This window comes from Gobius niger (assembly GCF_951799975.1).
Source record: "Gobius niger genome assembly, chromosome: 12".
NCBI lineage: Eukaryota > Metazoa > Chordata > Actinopteri > Gobiiformes > Gobiidae > Gobius > Gobius niger.
The window spans coordinates 26,872,651-26,899,166 of NC_136863.1; the positions used below are offsets into that span (position 1 = coordinate 26,872,651).

The 26,516-nt window shown below is 42.6% G+C and overlaps 1 protein-coding gene across 6 annotated transcripts in view; it reads left to right on the forward strand.

Moving 5' to 3' along the window:
- shank3a (SH3 and multiple ankyrin repeat domains 3a) overlaps window positions 1–26,516 on the forward strand; it is a 420,419-nt gene that overhangs the window by 330,402 nt on the left and 63,501 nt on the right. For all 6 annotated transcript variants that reach the window (XR_013793457.1, XM_079567785.1, XM_079567786.1 and 3 more), the window contains 2 exons: window positions 455–636; window positions 26,010–26,123. Coding sequence is in view for 5 of the 6 variants with exons in the window: in XM_079567785.1 (XP_079423911.1) it covers window positions 455–636; window positions 26,010–26,123 (296 nt within the window). In the remaining variant the exon portion in view is untranslated. The remainder of the gene's footprint in view (window positions 1–454; window positions 637–26,009; window positions 26,124–26,516) is intronic.

Here is a 26,516-nt window from a genome sequence, read left to right on the forward strand (position 1 = left end):
CGCGCACAGGCAGAATGCACATTGAGAGCGTTTGGCGTGTGAATGTGAGCAGGCTGTCTACGGGGAGGGGAGCCACGGAGCACAGCAGCAGCACAGCAGAGGGGTGGAGGGGAGAGCACACGGCTGACCGGAGCCTCTCTCCTCCACAGCGGGACATCCTGGACCAGCGCTGGGCTGAAGCTCTCAGGATGGGCTGGACTCAGGCTTTCACACACCTCTGACTGACGCTGATGTGTGGCGGCTCGGTGCCTGTCTAGGAGGATGCAGATAGAGCAGAGGACAGTGGAGCGTTTCTGACTCCTCTCAGGACATGGACATGTGACTGTTGACTGTGGGACACCTTTATGAATCCATCCAGGGGGTTCCACAGCCCTCTGCTCACCATGGCGGTGACCTCGGGCTTCACTTACCAACTCCCTGGGATTACCACAGTAACCTATGTGTTTGTTTACAGCCCTGGCTCTGTGCAGCGAGACACAAGCCCGCCCCATCACACTCCTCCCATGCTGTCGGGCCCCCGGGGGCCCAAGAGGAAACTCTACAGTGCTGTCCCAGGACGTACTTTTATCGTGGTGAAGCCCTACTCACCGCAGGGAGAGGGAGAGATCCAGCTGAACCGCGGAGAGCGGGTGAAAGGTAAGCTGCTGCTGTGACGTTCGTATGTCTGTGATCTAAACTGTGCTCACTCCTGATCACTCTTCTTCATCTCACAGCCATGACCACGTTTACATGCACGCAGGCACTCCTGTAGTGAGTGTGCTGCTGCTCGGCTTTCATACATTTGTGTGTGTGCTCTTCTCCATTCATGCTTCACTCCAGAGTATGACTGTAATGACGTAGAAGGTAACTCCATACTATTATTCTGCCCCTGCACCTCTCTCCCATGTGTTGGTCCTCCCTGTAGCTCCGGCCTCTGTGCAGCCAGCCACTCACTTGGAATCAGTGGTTACTTCAAGGAGAGGGCATGCAAATTCAAGTGGCTCCCTTTGTGCTTTGGGTTGTTGTCATGCATACGCCGCGTCCCTGGCTCTCCACACGAGCCAGGCTTTTAAACTGCCCTTATCACTAGTGCACAGACACCTGACCCTCGCAGCCCACTTCCTGCCACTTCACTTACCTCTGCATGGATCAAACCCGCATTAGCCTAATGGATACAGTCCCCCATGTCCTCAGAAAGGCCCGCGTCACTGTCCCTGCTGGACCTGAACAGGAAGCACGCATTAGGGCCAATTTGGAATTTAGTATTGGGTTTAGTATGTACGGTCAACAGCAGTGCACAATCCCATTCCTGGAGCTTGTTTACCTCTAAAGTTTGTGTTTCTATGTTATGTAATATAGCCTCTTTATCTGAAGTCACATCAAAGTTGCATGTACAGTTGGCAGAATTTTTTGATTGTTTGGCCATTTTTCCGAGAATATGAATGATAGCACAAAAGGTTATTTTTCACTCATAGTTAGTGGTTGTGTGAAGCCATTTATGGTGAAACAACTGAGTTTACTCTTTTTAAATTGTAACTACCAGATCACCTTGATCTAAAGTTTACATGCCCCAGTTCTTAATAGTGTGTATCCTTTAACGTCAATGTCAACGTAGTTGTGGATGGGCCTCTTTATTTCCTCGGATGGTAAAGCTGGACGTTCTTTTTTGACCAAAAAACCTCCTTCCTGTAAATTCCTGAGCTGTCTTCATGAACTTTGAGATAACCCTAGAGTGGCTCAATCTAGTTTGAGACAGTCCTGTTTTTCTTTGCATCCACAATTTTCTTGCCAGTTTGTACTGATTTTTTTTTTTGGTATACCTGACCGTGGTTTAGTTTCAACAACTGCTGATTGATACTCTCAGTACATTGGATATCTTTTTATAGCCCTTTCCTATTTTATACAGTTCATCTACCTTTTCTTGCAGATCCTGTGACAATTCTTTTGCTTTCCTCATGAAAGCATCAGTGCAGCACTTGTGTGCATACATTATTATCAAGCCAAGATCACCAGGGTATGTCAACTTTGGTCAGAGTTATTTTGGTAGTTTATTTTGTAGTTTTATTTTGTAGATTTAAAAAGAGTAAACTCAGTTGTTGTTGTTGTTATCATTCATATTCTCTGAAAAATAGTCCAAAAAATAAAACAATTCTGGCAGGGAATGTAAACTTTTGAGCACATCTGTAAGTGTTTTGGTTTGGTATACAGCTACGGTGAGTTGTTTTAGAATGGGAATGCTATGAAGATATTTTGACTGTAATCTGTATTATGAACCTCCAGCCTTTTGTGCGGAGCGTTCATTTTGGTCCTGTAGAAAACCCAGCCAGTGCCACAGCTCTGCCAAGTCAGCCATATGGCCTTTTTATGGTACACTGGCAACCAAGGCCAGTCATGTGTCGCCTTCTGTGTGGTCCTGTATTACTGCTCTGTATTTAGTACAATAATACACTGATTTACAGACAGTGAGCCGGAACTATTTACTCAATCATGTTGGCAGCACTCCACAATCTGTCATTTAAGCTCCTAAAACACATTTGATTTGACCTAAATTACGCTGCTCTATTTAACAATTGTTCCATCAACTTAAAACTGAAATCTAAAGCATGTTTTTTCCCCCCGTCTGTCAAAATTAAGACTGAACAGAGAATAAGCAAAGACCAAAACATGACTGAATCAGAACAAAAGGAGTAAGCTCATGAAATTTCATTTAAAGTTTTGATGTATTTTTGTTTGAGTCTTAAATTCATGTGGAAATTGTATTGTTTGGCCCTGCAAGACATCCCTGTTTAGTTACTATTATCAGTCAGTACCAGATCCTTTTACTCCCACATTATTTAAAGGGGACATACGGTACAGTCCCTGTAAAGAACAACAGCCTGTCAGGAGCAGGGGGCGACTGCAGTGCTGCGCTCAGATTATGTCTGATGATCGTGTTCTCAGCCGATGGCCGACACCTCCCCAAACACCGGGACAACTCCCCCCAAAAAGGTCCACACCATCCAGGAAGCAAACCCGAGTCCTTACTGTGAGGAATAAAATGCTATCCCCTTTTACATGGAGACGTGTTAGCATTAATATTGTAGTTCTCTAACAGATAGATGCAAGGCAATTTAAAGCCACACTGTGTAACATGTAAATATATATATATATATTTTTTTTTTAATGAGAAATATCCATTTACTGGGCACAATGGTTCTATGTCTCTATGAGGCTGTTGCTCTGGAGCACACAGGAGGCGGGTCATTATAAATGCAGCCATGTTTGCTTACGTATGTTTCGAGTTTTATGGGGAAAAAAACACTGCACTTTTAAGCTCACCTCTGTCCTCTCTGGTGACGGCAGTGCTGGTGTGAGAAGGCGGGTTTAACAAGAGAATGACAACAGAAAAAGGAGAAAAATACTGCTTAAAACCATAAATAATAATTTTTACAGTGAATTTGCCTGGTGGTAGTTTGTTGTTTTAAGACTTGGTCTTGATTGGCTTAAACAAGGAGCATTCGACCCAATCAGCACCAGCAAAATGTCTGTTCTCGAATGATTTATACAGGAGTTATTCTAGATTGGTATTTCCATGCCCATGATTTTTGCCAATGACTGTAGCGTTCCAACATGATAAACCAAAGAAAATTTTGCAGTGTAAAGTTCCCAATGTACTCCCTGTGGTATTCATTTATACTGCGAGTACCCCCTATCTCGAGGACCTGCCAAAATTTGAACAAAGTGAGCAACTAAACGTTGATTATTCAGTGTTTATAGTGTCAAAATATGCTTTACTGAAAAAACATAATTAAAACTAACTTTTCTATTGAAATTCTACTCAGTTTCACCTTTTTTGGTCATTCCAAGTTACCCCTGCCTAGTGCTCAAACCCTCAGCGGTCCCCATACCCCTGGTTGGGAAACACTGATCTAGATGTGCTCAGAAATATCGTCAAATCTCTGTAAAAAGAATAACTGCCCAGCCTCCAGCTTTAATTAACGTGATGTCACGGCTAACCGTTCAAACGATCTGTAATTATTTTCAGTTGGTTAGCGACCTCTGAACTTGTTCTCTCAGAGGCAGCTGGCCCTGGGTTTGATACATTGTACATTTGATCTAATCTGCGCTCAAAAGTGGCTAATGGGGCTCATTTGCACTGAAGGACAGAAGGCGAAGGGAGGATTTGCGTCTTCATCACTTCATTAACGAGACATAGAACAAAAATCGTGTGCAAAGCCGTGTTTTAATAGATCACGGCGGCGTTGACGCACTGGAGTCTTTTGAGGCCGGTCATATTGTGAATGACACAGAACATGAGTCACACTGGTTGGTCTTCTGATGGAGGTTCATACGCTGTGTGTGTCACAGTGTGAGTGTTTGAGCAGTATTATTGATAGTATGTGCAGTAACGCTCAAAGGTTTAGAAATGCTTTTTTATGTGCCTATTTACATTGTAGATTCTCACTGAGAGCTTTCAATTTAAAAAAAGAAGGTGAAATCGCCGCCTTTTGCTTTGATCGCTGCTTTGCACTTTGGACATTTTCTCAAAGAGCTTCACGATGTCGTCACAGAAAGGGTTTTGACTTTACAGACGTTAAACCATTTCAGGGACAAGGACCTTATAAAGCTCATTGTGGAAAGGCCAAGAATTAAGGTTGGCAATTCAGAAGAATTAAAAATATAAAACATATTTGGAGGTGTTTCCTCCATACGCTTCGACAATGGATACATTTAATCTTAGAATTTTATGCAGGGTTTAAGTGAGTACTTTTTAGCACAGGTTCCTACCTGCTGTGCTCTGGCAGTAGAAGGAGAGGCGACTGTGCGTGCCGAAGGTGAAGACAGAAAGTATCGATACCTAAATGGATATTTTTTTAATTATCAATTTATTTTTTGACAATCCTATCCTGAACCAAGAGTAAGAGGACATCTATCTACAACACAGAGAGGAGAAACCGCAAAGATCACTCATATGTACTCCGAAGGAAGACCTTTGAAAACATTGACAGTTCACTGTTGTTGTTTCAAAAGTGAAATTACTTACTTAATGGGATGACTGAGGGGTTTTTCATCTCCCCCACTGTCTCTGGCCAGAAAACCACAATCGCAATTTTCCTACCACTGGGTCGGAGTCACCAATACACACTAATGGTATCATGAAGAAGAAGCTAGCAGGCTAACGGGCAAAGCTAACTAAACAGTATTTACAGCCAAGTTTGAGTGAAAAAAATGATCTCCATTGTGTAATTGGATGAACAATATCCCTCTGTCCCTTTGTCTTTTCTGTCAGCGTAGTATTTACTCTCACGGACAATTAATGAGTAAAAAAACACAACATGCTACGAGACCTGCAGTGCCACTTATGGCCTCTAGGGGCAAGAGTTACTTCGTACTGCTTTAAACAAAAACGTAGCCTGCGTTTGCTTCGTGCTGGGCTGTTCCATGGCCATTTTGTTTGGATTTATCTAAAAGGCCCTAAAATTTAAAAAAAAAGAACAATAATCCAGTTATTATTTTGGTTGATGTTCTACAGTTGACCGTCCTCTGTGATTGGCTGACTGACTTCATGAACGACTGTTCGGCAGATGCTTGAATATGAAAACCGTGAAGCGCCTCGTGGTTTAAATGAATGATGAGTCTCAAAAACTCACAGCTCAATTTGCTTAATTAATATTGATTGTGTGTCGAGCAGAATGATATACTCTGTAATTGTTTGAATGCTCTGAGCTTGTGAAGGATTTGTGTTCATCCTAAAGTGTACATAGGCATCTGTACTGCAGAATAGTGATTAAATACATACAACAAGAATTTACAAGAAATGTGAACTGCTTTCACTCCAAGAATCACCTTATAATCATTTGACCTTCCAAGTATCACCAGGCCTGGATCAAGGTCAAGTCAGGACTAAACCGGGTCTACAACACTGTATAATGCAGAAACCGCCAAAGTACTTTACTAAATGGCCTTGAATCAAAATGAAGTTTATAATTGCAAATGACCCTGAGCTCTATCTGAAGAAGCCCAAGTGCCACAGTGTGAGAACATAACATTTCCATTTTATTTCATAAAATCACCTCCGCACAAAAGTGTGATTACTACGTACACTGGCATTATCCGTCAAACTTAAGACCAAACTTTTCAGGCAGGACATGTAGAGTATGAACAAAGCAGGAGACAGAACGGTCCCCTGCGGTGCTCCTACACTACAGCCAAGGGTGCTGGAGATGTATCCTCCCACTCCGGATGTACTGCAGCCTGTTTGTTAAGTAGTCCATGATTCAGGACACAGGGACGGCTCCACAGCCATCCCAGTGAGCTTCTCCTGCAGCAGGTGAGGTTGAATTGTGTCGAAGGCACTGGAGAAGTAAAAAAAAGAGCATCCTCACTGCACAACCTCCTTCATCCAGGCGTGAGACTGTACGATGAAGAAGGTAGAGGACAGCGTGTTGTGCCTATGAAAATGAGTATTAAGCTCACATGCTCTTTATGCACTTTCCCCAACCACTCCAGAGACCACCTTTCACCCCGTCTTTCAATTCCCCTTCCGCCTTCCTCTTACAGCTCTTCTTTGCTTCTCTGAAGCTACTTTTCACCTCCATCTGTGACTTTTTAATCATGCGTTATCCTTTTTGCTGAACGCACTCTTTTTTCTATTGAGAACCTCCTTCACCTCACCAGTGATCCAGGGTTTGTTGTTTGGAGAACACAAAACTGCCTTAGTTAGACACAACAATGGCCAAACAGAAGTTCACATAATCTGTTGGCACTGAGATGCTTCTTCAAAGTCATCTCCATAGTGGTCCAGCAGCACGCTCCAGTCTGTCGTATAAAAGCAGTCCCTGAGCTCCTCCTCCACCTCAGGTGTTTTTGAATATCTTCTTGGCTACTACCTGTCCAAGGTGAACTCCTCCTAAGTTGCATAGTTACACAAGTGTCTCGCAACATAAGTAGCTCCTTGATGTTTTTGTTACGTAAAAGTAGCTCACCAGGTCAAAAAAGTTGGAGACACCTGGTCTAGACAAACCCTCGTCAGCCTGGAGACAGCCACTGGTTCACACTTATTGAGTGGTGTTTGTCCATCCCCTTCACTTACTGTCACATATGCCACGGCGGGCTGTGATTCCATGGTGGCGGACCACCTCGGTGTGTGCATGTGCATGAGGGTGTGTGTGCGTGCACCCGCTCGATGTGGGTAATCCTTTTAGCACTCTCTATTAACAGCTCTGCCCCGTAGCCGCACCGTACTGTTTGTTTCCGCTGTCCTCCCGTTGATGTAATCTGATCTCATCATCCGGATGGGCACTTCTGGAGAGGCCACTTACCGTCGCCACGGTAACGGAGAGGAAGCATACCTCCGTAACCTGGTCAGTCCCACCGCGGTGGGAGTGTTGTGAGATTTAGAATAGAATATAACTTTATTGTCTGTTCAAAAGAGCAGAAATGTATCTTTCAGCGCAGTTCAATAAAAAGTCAAAAACACTCACAACATAATTAAAAAATACACATAAAAACATAAAAAAGAACAACCCCCTACCCAATTGTTCCCATCAGTTGTTTTCCTGGAACAATTTCTCCCAATTTTCCAAAAACATTTCCCAAATTATTCCCAATTTTTCACACATACTGTGACATTGGAGATGAACCCGATATTGTAAATTGGCCGAACTTCCACACATTACTGTTCTGTTTTCTGGTCCTAGACAACAATTATTTTATAGGTATCGAAAAAGCATTGTTCCAGTATCGGTATGGAAAACCAAGTATCGTTCCAGCACCCAGCCCTTGTCATGCGTACTCATCATCATTTAGATGTGTGTGAGTGCGTCTCAAAGCTCTCTGTTCCGGTGTGCAGTAGTCTGACTGGTGGCGTGCTCAGATCAGGCTGTTTACATGCAGCAGTAACTGCGTTCTCCAGTTGTTCCACTCCCATTAGAGAGATTGGATCAGTGAGACCGGGTTTTTTTTTTTTTTTTTTTTTTTTTACGTGCCGTTGGAAATGTGGTGGTAATCAGAGTTGCTTTCCCTGACACGCAAATAAACCTCTGCGTTTCCCCGCGACGTGCCTGAAGTATGACAGGACGCGAAGTGCAGCGTGTGTGTGGAGCTCCACGCCGCCTGCAGCAGCATTAGAGGCGCTGTCCTCACATTCCTCTTGTGAACAAGGTGACACGTTTAGGAGCTTTGGGAACACACACACGCACACACACACACACACACACACATACACCAGCGCGCCGCCCGTGCACTCTCCGCAAACGCCATTATAAATCTTGCAGACAGCCGTGAAAATGAAACCAGCACAAGTAACGTTGAGATTAGACATTCACAAACATGATTAATGAGGTTCGGCCGCGCCCAGTGTGTTCAGAATATTAACAGAGCCAGTGGCCAGTGAGGATACCTGAGCACCACCAACTCCAAATCCTCCTTTTAAAGTCGCAGCCAACCACAAAAGCGAACATTATTCAGGTAGTATTATGTGGAAAACACAGCTGTAAATGCTCCTGGATGTGTTTCAGAGGTATTTGTTTTAAAGGGACTATATCATGCCAAATCGACTTTTTAGCCATGTTGTTTTGCTATTTCCTTTTCAAAAACAGAGTGGTTTTTGGCTTCATTCACGCAGTTCTCAGTAATCCTCCTTAATCCCTGCTCTCTGAGCAGCTGCTCCGCCCTCTGCTGGAAAACCACTGAGTTGTGACACTCTGACGTTTTTACATCATAGCGTCAAACATGAAGAGCACAACTTCTGTAATGTAATGTCTTACGGCCTGATTTTAACAGCTTTTTCATTATTTGTGCCTGAGGCGAAAACAAACTCACCCCTTGAGCGTTTGAACAGATCTTTCTAACCAACTTTGGACACGCCTGTTCTTTTTTCTTACCTAACAATAATGTCACGGAGAAAAGCACGTTTGGCTACGAGGACGGGATTTTATTCAACCTTCCTAAAGAGGAAGCCACTCGCCAGAAGTGAGAATTTCTTTCTGAGATTCGGCGACTCTCAGCAAAATAATGTTTTTCTGTGACTGTCTCTGATGGATGTTTGGTGAACCTTCGTCAGAATCAAAGTGGATTAACTTTCATAACCAACGTGAGTCCCATAATGTAAACACCCGATGGAGCGGCCAGGACAGAGTGTGATAGTGTGTGTGTTAGCGTGTTAGCTTGTGTGTTAGCGTGTGTGTTAGCATGTTAGCTTGTGTGTTAGCATGTGTGTTAGCGTGTGTGTTAGCCATTTATGAAGCTGTGTTGCAGATGTCAACTCCTCATAACTGCATTGTGAAGTAACTTCACTTATTGCTGTGATATTTATATTTCTTGTACTGCTAATAATGCATGGGCGAATAAGCTCAGAGCGAAGGGGCGGAGCTAACTGAATGTAAACATTGTGTCTTCCGGGTTTGCAAAATATCCCCAGAAAATACTTGTATTTCTCACAAAAAATAGTGCTCCATAGTGGTAGAGGTACAATGTATCATATAAATGCCTATACTTTACTTTGGGATGGTTAAAATAGCAGGATACAGATCCTTTAACCTCTTAACCCCTGCCTGAATTGATTGCATTTTCTCTTGTTCAGCTTTACCTAAAAACTTCTCAACTGGAGAGCAACAGTGTAATGCCCCATTTGAAAGCAAAGACCTTCAAAAGTAATCAAAACTTTTTAGTCACGTCGTTGCCGTGTTTTTGTCACATTTTTGAAGCGTTTTTGTCATGTTTTTTGTTGCTTGTTGGCACATTTTTGCTTCACTTTTATGTCACTTTTTTGTTAATTTTTTGGTGCTTTTATAAATGCTTTTGTCACTTTTTTTTGCAATGTTTTCATCCTTGTTTTTGTCTCTACTTTGATCCTTTTGAAGCTTTTAGATTTGGGTAAAGCTAAACTGGAGAAAATGTGCTCGGTTCAAGTGGGGGTTAAGCGGTTAAAACCCTACAGTGCAAATCTAATCGCAATACCGATTCTGAAAGCTGATTCTGAAAGCTGATTCCAAAGCGATGTTTGCCCAAACCTGAGCAGCCCTGAATAACAAGCTCCAGCAGCTTCTGGTACGAGCACCGATGTCCGACAGTCGCCACATCCACGGAGCGGAAGAGGCAGAGTGAGTGGAGGGTTCTTAGACTCCAACTGGAAACAAAGGGGTGGGGGGACTTTGATGATGCCGATACATATGGTATTCTCTCACCAGGATAGTGTAAGACAGTGATCAAGTACCATAACTCCCCTCTCTCTGCACGCATCACTGACGAAGCCTTCAGCCTCCATCAGTCACAGCTGCGTCCGAGCTCCAACCACTGAGCCACTTATTACATGATATTAATAATCATTCCCGTTCTCTCGTACACGTGTCTCGCTAGCTAAAAGGATAATCATCTTCTGCCGTTTTTTTTGATGAGAGTAATAAGCATATTTTTCTGTTTCTAAGCAACAGATGCTGTTGTCGTCGGCACATTATAATACGGAGATATCACTTAAGACAGACGTAATGGCCGCATTATTCCATGAGAGCTGTAAAAGGATTGATTTAGCAGAGGAAAGTGCTCCGTCTGTGCGGCTGTAATCCATGTGTAGGTCAGCCTGGTCTGAACCAAGTCACTGAACTCCGGCTAAACGCGGCTGTTAGCATCACACTGGGAGAATTCATTAGCCCGGCTCTCTCCAGCCTGGTAAAAGAGTCTGCGAATGGTGTGGAACCGTGCTAATCTCTCATAATCTGCTTTAGAGCGCCATTCCGCGTCTATTTGCCTTTGTGTGTGGAATCGGGGGAAGTAATTGCCTCCCACAAGTTAGATCAACAGCCGCTTTTGCCTTTTCATAACCAGCTGTCGAAGTATCTGGTGTGCATACGGAAACAGCCCGCCACTCGCTGCACGCGCTCCAGAAGATGTGCTTTTATTCTCCCTCGTGTTGATGAGTCCAAAGTGAACTCTCCATTACAATAACTACACTGTGATTCAATGTATTAGACGAGAGCTTTGACATCTTCGGGTTCCGTTTGTGAGTGTGTGTGCAAATACTGAATCAACTCTCCCTCCGTAAAGGGAATGTGACATACAGTATAAACTCAACCCAGTCTCGGGACATCTCCTCTTAAAGACATGCTGCTTAACACATTGAGTGCTGCACTGTTTTGGGGATTTAGCCGTAGAGCGCCAACAACCCAGACCATTTTTCATGATATTTGTAGCACCAAAGCATATTCTATGTTACAGCTACGGACACATGCCATGGCTCGTTTGAAAGGTGAGACTCTAAGCTCTCCGTGGGTGGAAACAGTTTAATTCTACATGCTTCGGTTCCTGGGAAATCCTAAGCTAAACAGTGAATAGTTTTGATCAAAATCACAGATTTTGTTTCTGGAAACGGAGTTCCGCTTCCCGATGGCCCTGTGGACGAAACTGTTCCTCAGTCGACTGGAACTGCCCTGTTTTCACTCAAACTTGGTTGTAAATACTGTTTAAGTGGTGCTAGCCCACAGTTAGCTTTGCCCGTTAGCTTCTGCTTCATGATTCCATTAGTGTGTCTTGGGGCCTCCGACCCGGTGGCAGGAAAGTTGCAAGTGTGGCTTTCTGGCCAGAGACACCAGGGGGAGATGAAAGACCCCCCAATCATCCCATTAACATTTGTATTACCCCCAGAGGGACTACGGGAAGGATTTATTAAGGTAAAAAAGTTACTCAGTACTGCTTTAAGCCCCAAGAAGAGGCAAAACATTTATTTTCAGTAGTTTTGAGTCTGTGAGATATCCAAAATCTCCTCAGTAAAAACTAAATATTAATAGAATAAGGCAATAGTTTCATTGTTTTATGTATTTCCATATGATGTGACTATTTAAGATAAGATGAAATAGCCTTTATTGATCTCACAATGGAGAAATTCAAATAGTAAATAGTGGTATCTTATATACGATGACTACCAAGAACTTTATGGGGACAAAAAGTATAGACAGTAAGAAATAAAGTAAACAGACTCTAACAAAAATGTGAGTATTAGAAGTGCAGGTTTACAGTCATAGTGCCAAGTCAAAGTGATGTAAATACTTAGATTATTGCATGTATTTATTCCCCATTCACCACATCACTGTAAGTACTTATGATGACGCCAAAATAACAATAACTGCATTTGTGAAGTAGAACAACAGCTTTGGGCAAGAGCGTCAATGTCACACCGAGCCCTGGAGCCGTCCAATCAGAGGAACACCGGGGTGCATGGCCCCGCCCACACACCTCCCCGCTTCCTGCTGTACACAAGCTGTCCCTCCGTTTGTCCTTTACCTCCCGACCACATCCACAGCGATTGTTTTGGAGAGATTACACTGCACGCTTAGCATAAGTCGAATGTACTGAGGCACGCGCTCCCGCTAAATGCTAATGCGGGACACAGTTAATCAGCGTATGAATAAACATGAACACTAGCAGCACAAGGCAGGGACACATTCAGCTGAAACACCTGTCCGCTTTAGGGTCAGATCACAATCACACGGCAGTCCAGTCTAACAACGACCAGATCACAGACGACTAAAGAAGTGCTCTCTTATCTGTGGGGGTGAGCTCGAGTCATTGGAACAGCCTCATGACCAGCTGTGACCTCAATAAATAATACAGTTTAGCATCAAATATTTACTCACAAACCTTTGTTGTTTTAGGCATTGATTAACCTCTTCCCCCCACCTGAACCGAGCACATTTTCTCCAGTTTGCAATTTAAAATCAATGAAAAAGTACCCAAAAAATGACGAAAGAGACGAAAAACGTTTCAGAAATGTGACAAAATCGCGACAAACGTGTAACAACAAAGTTACGGTCACTTTTGTAGGTTAGTGAGGCATTACACTGTTCTCCAGTCAAGAAGCTTTAAGATTAGGGTAAAGCCACACCCCGCAACTATGTAAGAGGTTAGATAGGTGTGAATATCCAAAACGATCACTATAATGGTCCTGTGACCCACTTTTGGACCTGGAACATAGACGTGTATTTATAGACTGTCATCGCTCACTCCTAAAAGCATGTTCCAAAAAAAGGACAAAAAGGCGGGAAACTGCGCCCCCATGAGCTAGCACTTAAACTATAATACTATGGGGTTCCATTTGTGCCAAAAATAAGTAGCTGCAATATGTGTCGATATAGTTGGTCTATGTCATTGCTATGTGTCTTTGGTCTATGTTAACGGTGTACATGTTGTTGCCAAGTGTTGTTTGACATTTGTATGTAGATGTTGCTTATGTGTTTGTTGTATATGTGTTTGTTGCATATGTGTTTGTTGTATATGTGTTTGTTGCATATGTGTTTGTTGTATATGTGTTTGTTGCATATGTGTTTGTTGTATATGTGTTTGTTGCATATGTGTTTGTTGTATATGTTTGTTGTATATGTGTTTGTTGTATATGTGTTTGTTGTATATGTGTTTGTTGCATAAGTGCATATGTGTTTGTTGCATAAGTGCATATGTGTTTGTTGTATATGTTTGTTGTATATGTGTTTGTTGCATATGTGTTTATTGTATGTGTTTGTTGTATATGTGTTTGTTGTATATGTGTTTGTTGCATATGTGTATACATAATGATGTAATCTGCGCCTGACTTAAATGCCTGAGAAGCAACATCTACATACAAATGTCAAACAACACTTGGCAACAACATGTACACCGTTAACATAGACCAAAGACACATAGCAATGACATAGACCAACTATATCGACACATATTGCAGCAACTTATTTTTGGCACAAATGGAACCCCTTATAATACCAGCGTGGTTAAAAAGTTGTCAGAGTTGTCATTGAGTGTTTTTGACACGTGTTAAGTCCACATTGGTTTTCATGATAGAGCCAATGGGTGAGGATAGCACTGTTTGGTGACCGTCATGACAGGGGACTGCCATTGCTGCAATTCAGGTTCAGGTTCACACACGACTTTGGAACCTTTTTCAATGAATGGCGCTGAATGGGACCCACTCATCTTTATTATATTATAGCTATGGTTTTCCGCCTTTTTGTCCTTCTTTGGGACATGCTTTGTAGGAGGAGATTGAGCTGCCATCATGGATTCTTTCTCGCATCCTATCAGTAACACATTACATAACAACATTACCCTGGCGGATTTTTATTTATTGATTTTTTGGCCATTTTTCTGTGAATATGAATGGTCACACTCATGCATTAGTTAGTGCCTTAGATATCTTTTTTTATATCCCTGCGGTACTGGATGACAGATACAAGGGTCAGCCCACAAACTCACTGACCTTTTGTACACAGTAATTACAAACACAGGTCACAAACACAGGTTAGCAGCCATTCAAACCCCTTTGTGTCCACTTGTGTGCATTTTATCAGGCCAGGTTCTGATCCTGTCTGGTGCCAAATTGGCACGTTTTCCAGCTCCTATTGTTGATATTGTCAGCATTGCGCCCTCTGCTGGCATTATGTATAAGTGCATCATTTTTATAACATTTGAATTTTCTAGACACGTACTAAACAAACGTCAAGGTAAAATAAAAACCATAATATACAAGTCATGTTTTAGCTGTTCCCTTGCAAGAGCTCACAAACTACATGAAGAGCTCCTCAAGTCCATGTACCTTCACCGCACTGAGGTTGAGCTGAGGTTGAACATGTCCTGTTAAAGGCCCTATACCTGATTTATTTATACAATGAAAGAGGAACGCAGTAAATATAAATGAGTTGTGATGCCAGCTCACTCCTAACTTTACAACGTATTTGAAGCGTCCAAATTCTGACAGGGCCAAGTTTGTCGGCACATTTCACAACTTGCAGGGTCACTTTCACAGAAATGCTAAAAAAAAACAAGCCTGTCAGTCTGTGAAGTTGATACAAATGTGTTATTCTCAGATGCACAGTGTGAGATGTTTGAGTTTACACTATTCTAAAGAAGGACAAAAACATTTCATTCCACTACTTACTGAGAGCACTTTCTCTAGTTCAGTTATACCCAAATCTAAAAGGTCCTGGGTTTATATCATATTTTTGAAGCTTTTCTGTCGTGTTTTTGTCTCTTTTTGTCTGGTTCTTGGTTTTTTGGGGGGGTTTTTTGGTCTTGTTTTGTATTTTTTTTTTGTTGCTTTCTACATCACTTCTTTCCCTGCTATTTTGATGCTTTTTTGTCGTGTTTTTGTCACGTTTTTGCCACTTTCTTATTGTGTTATTTTCCGGCCTCGTTTCTGTTGCTCTTCTGTCGCTTCCTTGTCGCTCTTTTGTCGCTTTTTTTGTCAATTTTTGTTCCATTTTCATCCTCGTTTTGGTCGCTGTTTTGATGCTTTGTTCAAGAGGCTTTTAGATTTGGGTAAAGCCGAAAACGTGCAGAGTTCAGGGTTTCGAACCATCCAAAAGCATTCTCAAAATGTGTCAAAGTTCTAACCGAGGATACTGATCCAGTTATATTTGTAGGAAGGGCCAGACTGGACTGGTGTCTGGATGCCGAACACTGAGAGATGGCCTAGTATGTGCTGATGTGTCCCAGTTTTCTCCTGCCCTTGAACGCACCGTGCGCTCACAAATCAAAAGTGCTCAGAGAGTCTCACTCCTCAAAAAGTTTTCGACAGTTTGGTGGCAACTGTGGCACACTAACACGCCCTGATATTTTGTTCTTTTTGTACAGAAATAAATCAAAAAAAGATTGTGTGTCTATTATTTCAAGTGGACGCATGCAGTGCCTCTCGAAAGTACTAATACAATTTTGCACATTTTGTCATGTTTACAACCCTAAACATGAAGATTTTATTTTGATTTTTTTTACTGAACGTTCACACACAAGTAACAGACAACTGTGAAGTGAAAGCAAAATGATACATGATTCTGTTATTTTTTTTAAAAATAGAAAAGTGGGGTGTGTATAAGTATTCATACAGCATGAATGAATACTTTGTGGAACCCCCTTTTACTGCAATAACAGCAGCAAGTCTTTTGGGGTCTGACTCTACAAGATTTGCACATGTAGAGACTGACATTGTAACTCATTCCTCTTTACAAAACAACTCAAGCTCTGTCACATTAGAAGGAGAGTGTTTGTGAACAGCAGTTTTCAGGTCTTTCCACAGATTTTCAATAGGATTTAGGTCAGGACTTTGACTGGGCCATTCTAACACATTAATATGTTTTTATTGAACCATTCCATTGTAGATTTATCTTTGTGTTTAGGGTCATTGTCCTGCTGAAGGTGAATCTCCGCCCCAGCCTCAGTTCTCTTGCTGACTCCAGCAGGTTTTCCTCCAAAATGTCCCTGTATTTGGCTCCATCCATCTTCACAACTATTCTTACAGTCTCCCCAGTCCCCGCTGAGGAAAAGCAGCCCCACAGCATGATGCTCCCCCCTGTATATTTTAAACTGGGGATGGTGCACTCAGGACGATGAGCAGTGTTAGGTTTGCTCCATACATAACGTTTTGCATTTGGGCCTAAAAGTTCATTTTTTCTCTCATCTGACCAAAGCACCTTCTTCCACATGGAGCTGTGTCCTCCATATGACTTGTAACCAACTTCAAACGGGATTTCTTAAGGCCTCCTTTCAATAATGGCTTTCTTCTTCCACTCGTCCATGAAGGCCAGATTTGTGTAGAGTACGACTTATAGTTGTCCCATGTCCAGATTCCCCCAGCTCAGCGGCAGGACTCCACAGCTCCTCCAGAGTTATCTTGGGGCACTTGGTTGCATTTCTTACCAGCGCTCTCCTCGTTCGGTCTGTTAGTTTAGGTGGACGACCATGTCTTGGTAAGTTTGCAGTGGTGCTTTACTCTTTCCATTTCTGAATGGATTGAACAGTGCTCCGTGAGATGTTCAAATCTTGGGAAATCTTTGTATAACTTAACGCTCCTTTAAACTTCTCCAGAACTTTATCCCTGACCTCTCTGGTGCTCCTTGACCTTCATGATGTTGTTTAGTGACCAATACACTCCGACCATAGCTCTGAGGCCCTCACAGAACAGCTGAAATTATACTGAGAGTAGATTACACACAGGTGGCCTCTATTTAATGGTTAGGCCAAGGTGTGAACATTCTGCAGTCATTAGAAATGTTATAAAGGCAATTTAATGCACTCAGAAAATGCTGTATGAATACTTATGCACGCCCCACTTTTCACTTTTCTATTTTTTTCAAAAAGTTCACAGTTGTCTGTTACTTGTGTGTGAACTTTGAGTAAAAAAAATCAAAATAAAATCTTTATGTTTAGGGTTGTAAACATGACAAAATGTGCAAAAGTTCGAGGTGTATTAGTACTTTGGAGAGGCACTGTAAAAATCCAGGCTCATATTTCCTCTGTAATAGAAGTGCTGTAAGTCCGCACACCGGGGGTCCACCAGCACCCTCTCTGTTTTGGACATCAGTGACCGTTTCTCAGTTATGGAGTCCGTTATTGACAGTTTATGTAGAGAAATCCTGTTGTGCCGTTTTTTGGGAGTGTGGCGGCGGCGCGTGGCTCTGGCGCGTGTCCATGAATCAGTGTGAGTGCATTAGTGGCACGGAGCCATTCGCCTCTCACTTCACTGTGGGGCCCCTGCAGGAGAACACAGGCGTCTGACGCATCCATTCATACCCGACAGACACATGAACACAACTCCCCTTCATTCCTTTGTTTTGTTTATACGTACAGGAGGCAAGGCGAGTTTATTCACACACAAGGAATCTCAATGCGCCCAGTCCCCGTCAAAAGTTTAGAAACACTTTTCATGCGTTGCCTTTTCTTTATTTTCAACACGATTTCCATTGTGTGATTCTCATTGGAGACATTAAACTATGAATGAACACATGGGATTTTGTAGGAAATGATTCACATATGTTTTATATTTTAAATTCTTCTGCCTCCCTTTATTTTTAGCATTTTCTTAATGAGCTTCAAAAAGTCCTTATCCCTCAAATGGTTTCATTTCTTCACCCCCGCCTGAACTGAGCACATTTTCTCCAGTTTGGCTTCACACAAATCTAAAAGCTTCTTGAAAACAAAAAAGTCAAAAACGCAGCAAAAAGATCACAAATGCGCAATAGAAAAGTGACAAAAATGCGACATAGAAGTGATCAAAAAGGGACGAAAATGTGAGGAAAACACAATGAAAATCCCCAAAAAAGCAACAGAAAAGTAACAAAATGTCACAAAGCAAGGAAAAATATTCTTAGCTTTCAAGTGAGGCGTTACACTGATCTATAGGCGGTAAGCTTTTACATTTGGGTAAAGCTGAAGAAAGTGCACATGGTTAAGGCGGGGGTTATGATGTTAACAGTCTGTGAAGTCCAAACCATTTCTGTGACGCCATTGTGAAGCTCAAAGAGAAAATGTTAAATGTGCAAAGCAGTCGTCAAAGCAAAAGGCGGCCATTTTTGTTTTCCACAATATATCGCTAAATTTATATATTTATTGGTTTATTTGGTCGGGACAGTGCAAGTTAATGAACAAGCCACACCGGATTGTAGCCTCTCACACACTCGCCTGTTGTACATGTTTTTAGTGGTAGGAGAAACCTACGCAGACACGGAGAGAACATGCAAACTCCACACAGAAATGCCCCGTCCAGGGTTGGGGTTTCCATGCAGTTTCAGATGGAAAATATTGGTGGAAAACGGCCCACTTTTGGGTCCTGACCCACCGGTTGAGAATCACTGCTTTAGAACCCCCACTTCCTCATGGCTTTAGGAAGAAGGAGGTTAAAATGAGTCCATTCTTAATCTACGCTCCATGGTTCGCACATGTGCTGAAGTGATGCCAAAAGCAGCTGCAGTCTCCACATTTTTCTCTCTCATAAAAGCTGAAAAGCCTTAACCCTGTGTTATTTACAGTGTTTTTAATTTAGTTTTAGTCTTAGGCTTTTGACGAAAATATCTTTTCATTTTAGTGGAGATTTAGTCAAATCATTTTCTTCAATTTTAGTCTAGTTTTAGTCGACTTTGTATTTATAATATTTAATATAATCATATGCTTCATGGAGCTTCTCCCACATGAACAAAGCTCAGAGCTGTTCCTTTGGCAGAGAATTCAATGATATGAGGCTCTTTCACACTGTTATTGGAGGTTTGGATGATCGTAATGAACTTTGAATTTAGTTTTAGTCCATTTTTTCCAAAATATGACTTTGACTAAAATTGTGACTAAATAAATGAACACTGTTATTTACATTTTAGATTTGTGCCATTAATAAACAGTTTCTATTGATAAATCAGGTGCAGCACGTTATAAAATGGCATGTGCTCACTAAAGCCTACAAGTGCCCGCTGTACTTTTAATGTTGTTTTAAAGGTTTAAAGCTTTGTGTGGTTTATGCAGTTGCATTGTAAATCTATCTTCTGATTTGCAAATGTTGGTCATAGTCTTCTTTGTTTATGTCAGAGTCTTCTGACAACTACGAGTATAAAGGTTCAGGTTCATGCCTTTTCTCAGCCAGGCGTCTGCGTCAGCCTGGTGCTGCAGCTCTGTTGTCTTCTGGCTGGCTTTTGTCTGTGACTGTGAGTACTGTATTCACTGAAAAAATGAATGACTCAGCTCAAAGCAACAGCACAGCAAGGCAGAAATTCAGACGAGATCAATGGTCCGTCACGTCGGCACGTGGGCGCCCCTGCAGGGAGGACCCGAGGCTCGCGGGCTGGCTGTGTGAAGAGTATAAATAGCACTGCATCCTCACTGCTGCTATTTTTACACCGGAGTCGTGACTGACTTAAGCAAGGGCAAACACACCCCTCCAGCCGCACTACACTCACTACAGGGAACTAACCTCGCTCTCTAGTCCAAGTGTCACAAGGTAAATATGTTATAAGTACCTGTGCATCATGACAAAGCATATTATATGTATACTTTAAAAACATGACTAATCTGCACCCCTGATCTGTGTGATCATGGTCAGATCAAACGTTGGTTTTCATGAGAACAATCATCTTAAAAAGCTTTTACACAATGTAAAGGTTGTATGTCCAATCAGAACTCAGCAGAGGCAAGTAATAGCTACATTTACTCTTACTCTTTTTTAAAGTACTTTTGCCATATGGTACTTTTTACTTCTTGAAGTATATGTACTTGTACTTCACAGTGAGTAAATCTTTAAGCGGCAAATGCTTCATGTTTGTACATTTATCTGGCATTTCCTTTGGAAATGACGCGACTGAATCATTAATCAGACTTTAACACATTCTGCATTAAAGTCGACATGAGCGGACAGGAAAACAACCCTCTCTGCTCCACAAAAGTCCAGTCTGTTCAGACAGAGCTCACAGACAGGTCACATTAAACCTGCAGTCTGAACGTAGCCTCAGTGACTGAATAATGGAGGTTCTGAGCTTTCAAATTATACGATTGTGCCTTCAATATGCAGCGCAAATCCAAGTTGAGTCAGATCTGAGGCCTTGACACAGACTGGTCCACTGATGACCGGGTCACTGTGTGGGCCACAGACTGGTCCACTGATGACCGGGTCACTGTGTGGGCCACAGACTGGTCCACTCATGATCGGGTCACTGTACAGGACACAGACTGGTCCACTGATGACCGGGTCACTGTGTGGGCCACAGACTGGTCCACTCATGATCGGGTCACTGTACAGGACACAGACTGGTCCACTGATGACCGGGTCACTGTGTGGGCCACAGACTGGTCCACTGATGACCGGGTCACTGTACAGGCCACAGACTGGTCCACTGATGACCGGGTCACTGTGTGGCCACAGACTGGTCCACTCATGACCGGGTCACTGCGCGGGCCACAGACTGGTCCACTGATGTCCGGGTCACTGTCTGGGCCACAGACTGGTCCACTCATGACCGGGTCACTGTGTGGGCCACAGAATGGTCCACTGATGTCCGGGTCACTGTCTGGGCCACAGACTGGTCCACTCATGACCAGGTCACTGCGCGGGCCACAGAGTGGCAGTCGTCCACTGCAGAGGCAGAGGGCTGACCCCGCTGCAGTGCGAGGCGGGTGCTCCCGGGAGGCTGCAGGCTGCAGTGGTTAAGCTGGGATCACAGAGTGTATCAGTGAAGCCTGTGTGCTGAGTGTCATGTCTTTACAGCAGGGGGTCGATAAACATGGAGCTTTCACTCAGCAGCTTTGTCTGCCTGTGGCTGCTGGAGTGCTTGCTTTGGGGTACGCTGTCAGTCAACTTTATATTGATCTGTTTGTGTGACAGTGGAGGTGGAAAATGTCACAGAATTGCTGTAGTTTGTTTATGGTAGCAGATCCCTTATCTTCTCTCAAAGGTTAAAGGGAACAATATCAATAAAGAACACCATTGTGTTTTTTCTTGTTCAATGTTTATGAGCCTTTAGTTACATTTCACTGCATCCACACAGTTTGGACACAGTGAACAGAGATCCTGTTCACATTGGTTGTTTCTTCTTTTGCTGCTGAACTGCTCCCAGTACTTTCTGGATTATATTATATTATAATATTATATTCCACTCTGAAGCCAGTGACCTCTCTGTGTAAACAGGCAATTAAGATTTTGGACAAGGAACTAGCATCATTAGCCAAATCAACATGTGTGTCCTGCTGAAGTCAGGATTTTTGGGAGTGGGCTCTCTCAGAGCGTCTGTTAGCTCCCAAAGTTCAGAACATCTTTCAGACAGTCCAGCTTCTCTTCCAAGTGGCCTACAGTAGCTACGTTTCCATGGAGACCAAAAATCTGATCGTAATCTGATTTCTGGAATCCTCAGATTATTGAACAGACATGTATACAGTGTAATCTGATATACATTTTCTGATAAAGATGTAATCTGAGTATCTTAAACTAATCAGGAAAATAACACAAAAGTGCCAACCTAATGTTACAAAGACTAAAAGATATAGTAAAAAGTTGTCCACGAAATAAATCCCAAATGTGTTTAAAATGCACACAAAAAAGCACAGTGTGCAGCTGATAGTCGGGTGGTTAGAGCTGCTGCACATATGCAGAATATTGCTCCATCCTGTGGTGCTCCATTGTGGGTTCGAAGTTTAAAATATTGACTAAACTGTCTCGACAGATCTTCCCTCACATCCTTATCAAAAGTTAAAGAGCAGTTTGTGCTGTTTGCATTGAACCTTGCTGAGATCATTAATAATGCACAGTTGATGTTCGAACCCTAGACCTTTAAGGTTGAATTTGGGCAGTCTCCAAGTCAGAGCTCGGGAATTCCGACCTGCGAGATCAAGTGGAGTGCAGCAAACGTCCGTGTCCTATCCGCAGTTTTGGCCTAGCCCATGTGTGTCCTACTGTCCTATCCTGCATATCCTACTGAGGAATCCGAAAAATAGTTTATTTGACCAATCGTTGGACTGCCTCAGGGAGCAGTGGGCGACCCTTCTCCGGGTCCTGAGCCCGGGTCTCGGTCAGGAGTTCCATCTGGCGGATTAGCCCCCTGCGCCTGTTTCCTTTGAGTCGGCGCGAGTCGACTAAAGCCCATCTTGGAGGCAGCAGACTCGGCATGTTTCAGCGCGCCGTCTGCAGCCCCGTCCCCACGTCTCCATGGCAACACGCTGAGAGGCAGGGCTGGAGTGTAGAAGCCGAGGGCGCACGTGTGAGTGTGGACTCAACGGGGTAATGGATGCATGTTGTAGAAATGAGCGTGCCGGCTCAGGCCTACAGGGGAGATCAATATCAACCATACTCCGGGTCCACACCCCCACAGGGACGGAACAGGATTCACACAGCATCCAAAGTCTCAACATCAACATGGAGTTTGACAATAGAGGGTGTGCACTTGAGTCGCTGTATATAGCAGCTGCTTTACAATCAACCGGTTTCAAGAGTGAAGCAAACAAATGTAGTGATTAGAAGCCTTCATTCACTTCATGAGCCTACTTCACTCTCGCTTTTGATTTTTGAGAACATGTTTCGATGCGCTTATTGGATGAACGAAGTTTGACAAAAAGCTAGATGAGACGAAAACAACCCCATCAGTCACAGGTCGCCTTGTCCCTAAAAGGATGCTTTCCCAATATGCAATGGGCTTTATCAGTGGTTCTCTTATATGATGATGTTTAGTGGCCATTGGATCTGACCTAAATGTAGTTGATGGGTTGACAGCAGTGAAAACATCTGGATTGAGCAGGATAACAGACTCTGAAAAATTACCCGGACTAGCCGACTACGTACACTCTGAAATCTGTGATGTCATGTGCACGCCCTTTCTGAACAGGGTTAGAGTGTGATTCTCAGCACAATGTTGCAATCGATCCCGTGAGATTTGGATGCTGGTTCATCCCCAGTTACACCCTGAGCTTGTCCCATTAATGCACTGTTTTTACTGTAATCCCAGATAAAGCCAAGTTTGGACTGGAGTGCTAGTTATTTTTTTTAATTTTGTCAGTAGATTGTGTCCAAATGTCCACCCTCGTCCCTAACCTCTCATTCACTATACAGGCCTATATAGTCACTGATTCTGTTGACGTTTCGGACATGTCGCCCTCTGTCTCCTCGCATTACACCTACTATAAGTCGCTAAACTCCTGGATTTATGTATTTCTGAGATAAAGACCAACCTGATTCAAAAGACAGTGGACATGTATATATAAATATGAGTCAGATACGTTTTATTTCACACGGGTTTGACGTGACTGAAGAAAACAGCTGGGATTTTTGCTAAAGCTAAAGCTAAGCAGCTAACGCACATTTATATTCAAGTAGTTTATTCACGAAACAGCTGTTGTCATTCATTTGTGTTGTGTTTAGTTCAAGAAAACGTCTCTGCAAAGGTATTTAATAAAACTCTAGATCAGACATGACACTGGCAAACGTGGCGGCCATCTTGTGACTGGTCGGCGAAGCTAGCCCCGACAGAAACCGATGTAAAACCCGGAGCATTTCCATTGATTCTAGGGCAGAATTTGGGATAGACTCATTATTTGTGATTGGTTTATTTCTTCTAAGTTTCACATCTCAGTCAGGATCAGCTCATTTCTTTGAAACGACATGTTGGCTAGCTGTATTAGCTTTGTTTTCCTCAGTCATTCCTTGGGTTCCTAATGGTTAGACTTCACTGTATCACTGTCCCATGTTGGTAAATATCGGTCATGTCGTGTTAACCTGTTACCTGCCGCCTTCGGGTTAGGGTAATACATTCTGCATATCTAATTCTCAAAGGGTAATGACATGAGAGCTTATATGCCAGTGTGAAACCTTATTTGAAAGCCAAGACCCCCCCTCGCTTCTTCTGAGTGAACATCACATTTGCCATTCCTAACCCTACTCATAACCCTGACCCCTGACCCTAACCCTAGCCCCCCGGCAAATGTTAGATTTTATATAATAGAAGTGAATTTAAAGTGTTTGACAGAGGAAAATCAATGAACAAATGTATGAAGGTTAATTTGTGTTTTTATTATCAAAGCGTTTTTTATTACACTGAATTTATGAAAATGATTTTTTTGTATCTGTATCTCACCAACCATATTGAAAATAATTAGCTGTTAAAATAAAAAAAGATCAGTGAAAAAAAAAATTTGGTGTGTTTTTCCACTGCTGTAAAAAAAATATCACCCAAAAAAAAAAATTGGGGGGGAGGGGCTTAATGTCCAACACTAACTGTTCCATGTAAACCAATGGACGCCGTCTAGGCTAACCCATAGAAGTGTTTAGAGTGAGCGCTAAGCTAACACTCGCTTATTCGTAAGTTTGTATAAATACGCTGCTCCTTTCAGCCTGGTACAGCACCAGTGATCAGATCCTACGCTTTCACAATGGATGCAATTAGTTTTTGAATTTTATTCTGGGTTTAAAGCAGTACTAAGTAACTCTTGCCCCGAGAGGCCATAAGCGCAACTGCAGGTGTCGTAGCAAGTTACGATTTTCTAACTTATTAATTGTCTTGGAGAGTAAATACTACGCTGACAGGAAAGGCGAAGGACAGAGGGATATTGTACATCCAATTATACAATGGAAATATTTTTTTTTACTCAAACTTGGCTGTAAATACTGTTTAAAGTGACGCTAGCCCACAGTTAGCTTTGCCCATTTTAGCTTCTTCTTTGTGAATCTATTAGTGTGTATTGGTGGCTCCGGCCCGGTGGCAGTCAAGTTGCAAACATGGTTTTCTGGCCAGAGACACCAGGGGGAGATGAAAGACCCTCCAATCATCCCATAAACACTTGTATTACCCCCACAGGGACTACGGAAATGATTTATTCAGGTAAACAAGTTACTTAGTACTGCTTTAAGTGAGTACTTTTAACTCTAGTTTGACGTTTGGACACAGTCAGTTCCGCTCCTGGCTGCGCCCTGGGAGCTCACGATCTGATTGGCTGTCCGTCATTGAGTTTGAAGGAGCAAAAAAATCACTGAATTTTCTTTAGCAAAGAAAAAAATTATCCTGATTTTTTTTTTTTCAATATGGTTGGTGAAATACAGATGCAAAAAAATTCTGTCAGGGTATAAAAACACATTGATAATAAAAACACAAATCATACAAATGGAGCTAAAGTCTGTGCCTCCTATAAAACTGAAATAACATTTGAGAAAAAAAGAACAGGTTATTTTATTATATGACATGAGCTCAGTCACAATGATCAAAGAGTCATGAAAAAAGTAAAAACAGATTTTAAGGATTTTCGTGGACATGGCACTAGGTTAGAAGGGACAGTCACACAGAATTGCCATTTGTTCCAACGCATCACTGTGGCCATGTCCTATCTAAAGTTTTATTAAAGATCTTTGTGTCTCTATCTGTTTTCCTTCGACTCCCACGATGCATTGTGCTCTACATTGACCCATCCAGTGAACATCGCTGTGGGAAATTTTCAGCGCACAACTTTTTTTTTTTTTCTCTGGACATTTGGACACCACTACAAAATGGTGTGACCACAATGTAGCTTGGACATTCGGACACGGCCTCAGCGGTCACTTTCAATTGTTCTGCCGTTAAAAATGCTTCACGTTTGAGCCCATGAAACCAGCAGAGCCAGTAATGGTGTTTGGTTTGTTTGTTATTATTATTATCATCATTGCCTGTGCCTGTATCAACCCAGTGAAAACATGACCTTTAAGTGAAAAATGATTCTAATGAAGTTGTTTTTTGTGTGTGTAATCCAAACCCCGCCCCCCCTTTATACCAGCCTCTCTGACTGACTCGCTCTCCTGTTGTGTGTCTCAGTGTTAAGTATAGGGGAAGGAGGATTCTGGGAAGGCACGGTGAAAGGACGCACCGGTTGGTTCCCCGCCGACTGCGTGGAGGAGGTTCAGATGAGGCAGTTTGACCCCCGGCTCGGTAAGAACACACCTACTCTACTGTCAGCTTCACCTGGGAGCTTTACAGTCGGCTAAGTACACAGATTGTACTGACTCCCCAGGCGCTGTCCGTGGTGCTGAAAAGACCAGCGCAAAGGTTTTAAAGGTTATTTGGCTAAATGTGATGATTTTGTTTATTGGTTTGAGAAAATTAAACTAAAGCACGATGTCTTTGGAATGTGAGAATGAATTTAGAGGGTTTACATCTATATCATATCGTATATTCTTCATTCTAAACTCGCAGCCAGTGACAGTCTGCTGCCGTCTAATGTCTATCAATACTTGTGTTTAAGCAGAGCCGGTTATTTAACAGCTGTAAATTAAATGTAGGCCTGTATACCCGTGTTTCCAATGACATCACGCATAGCTAAGG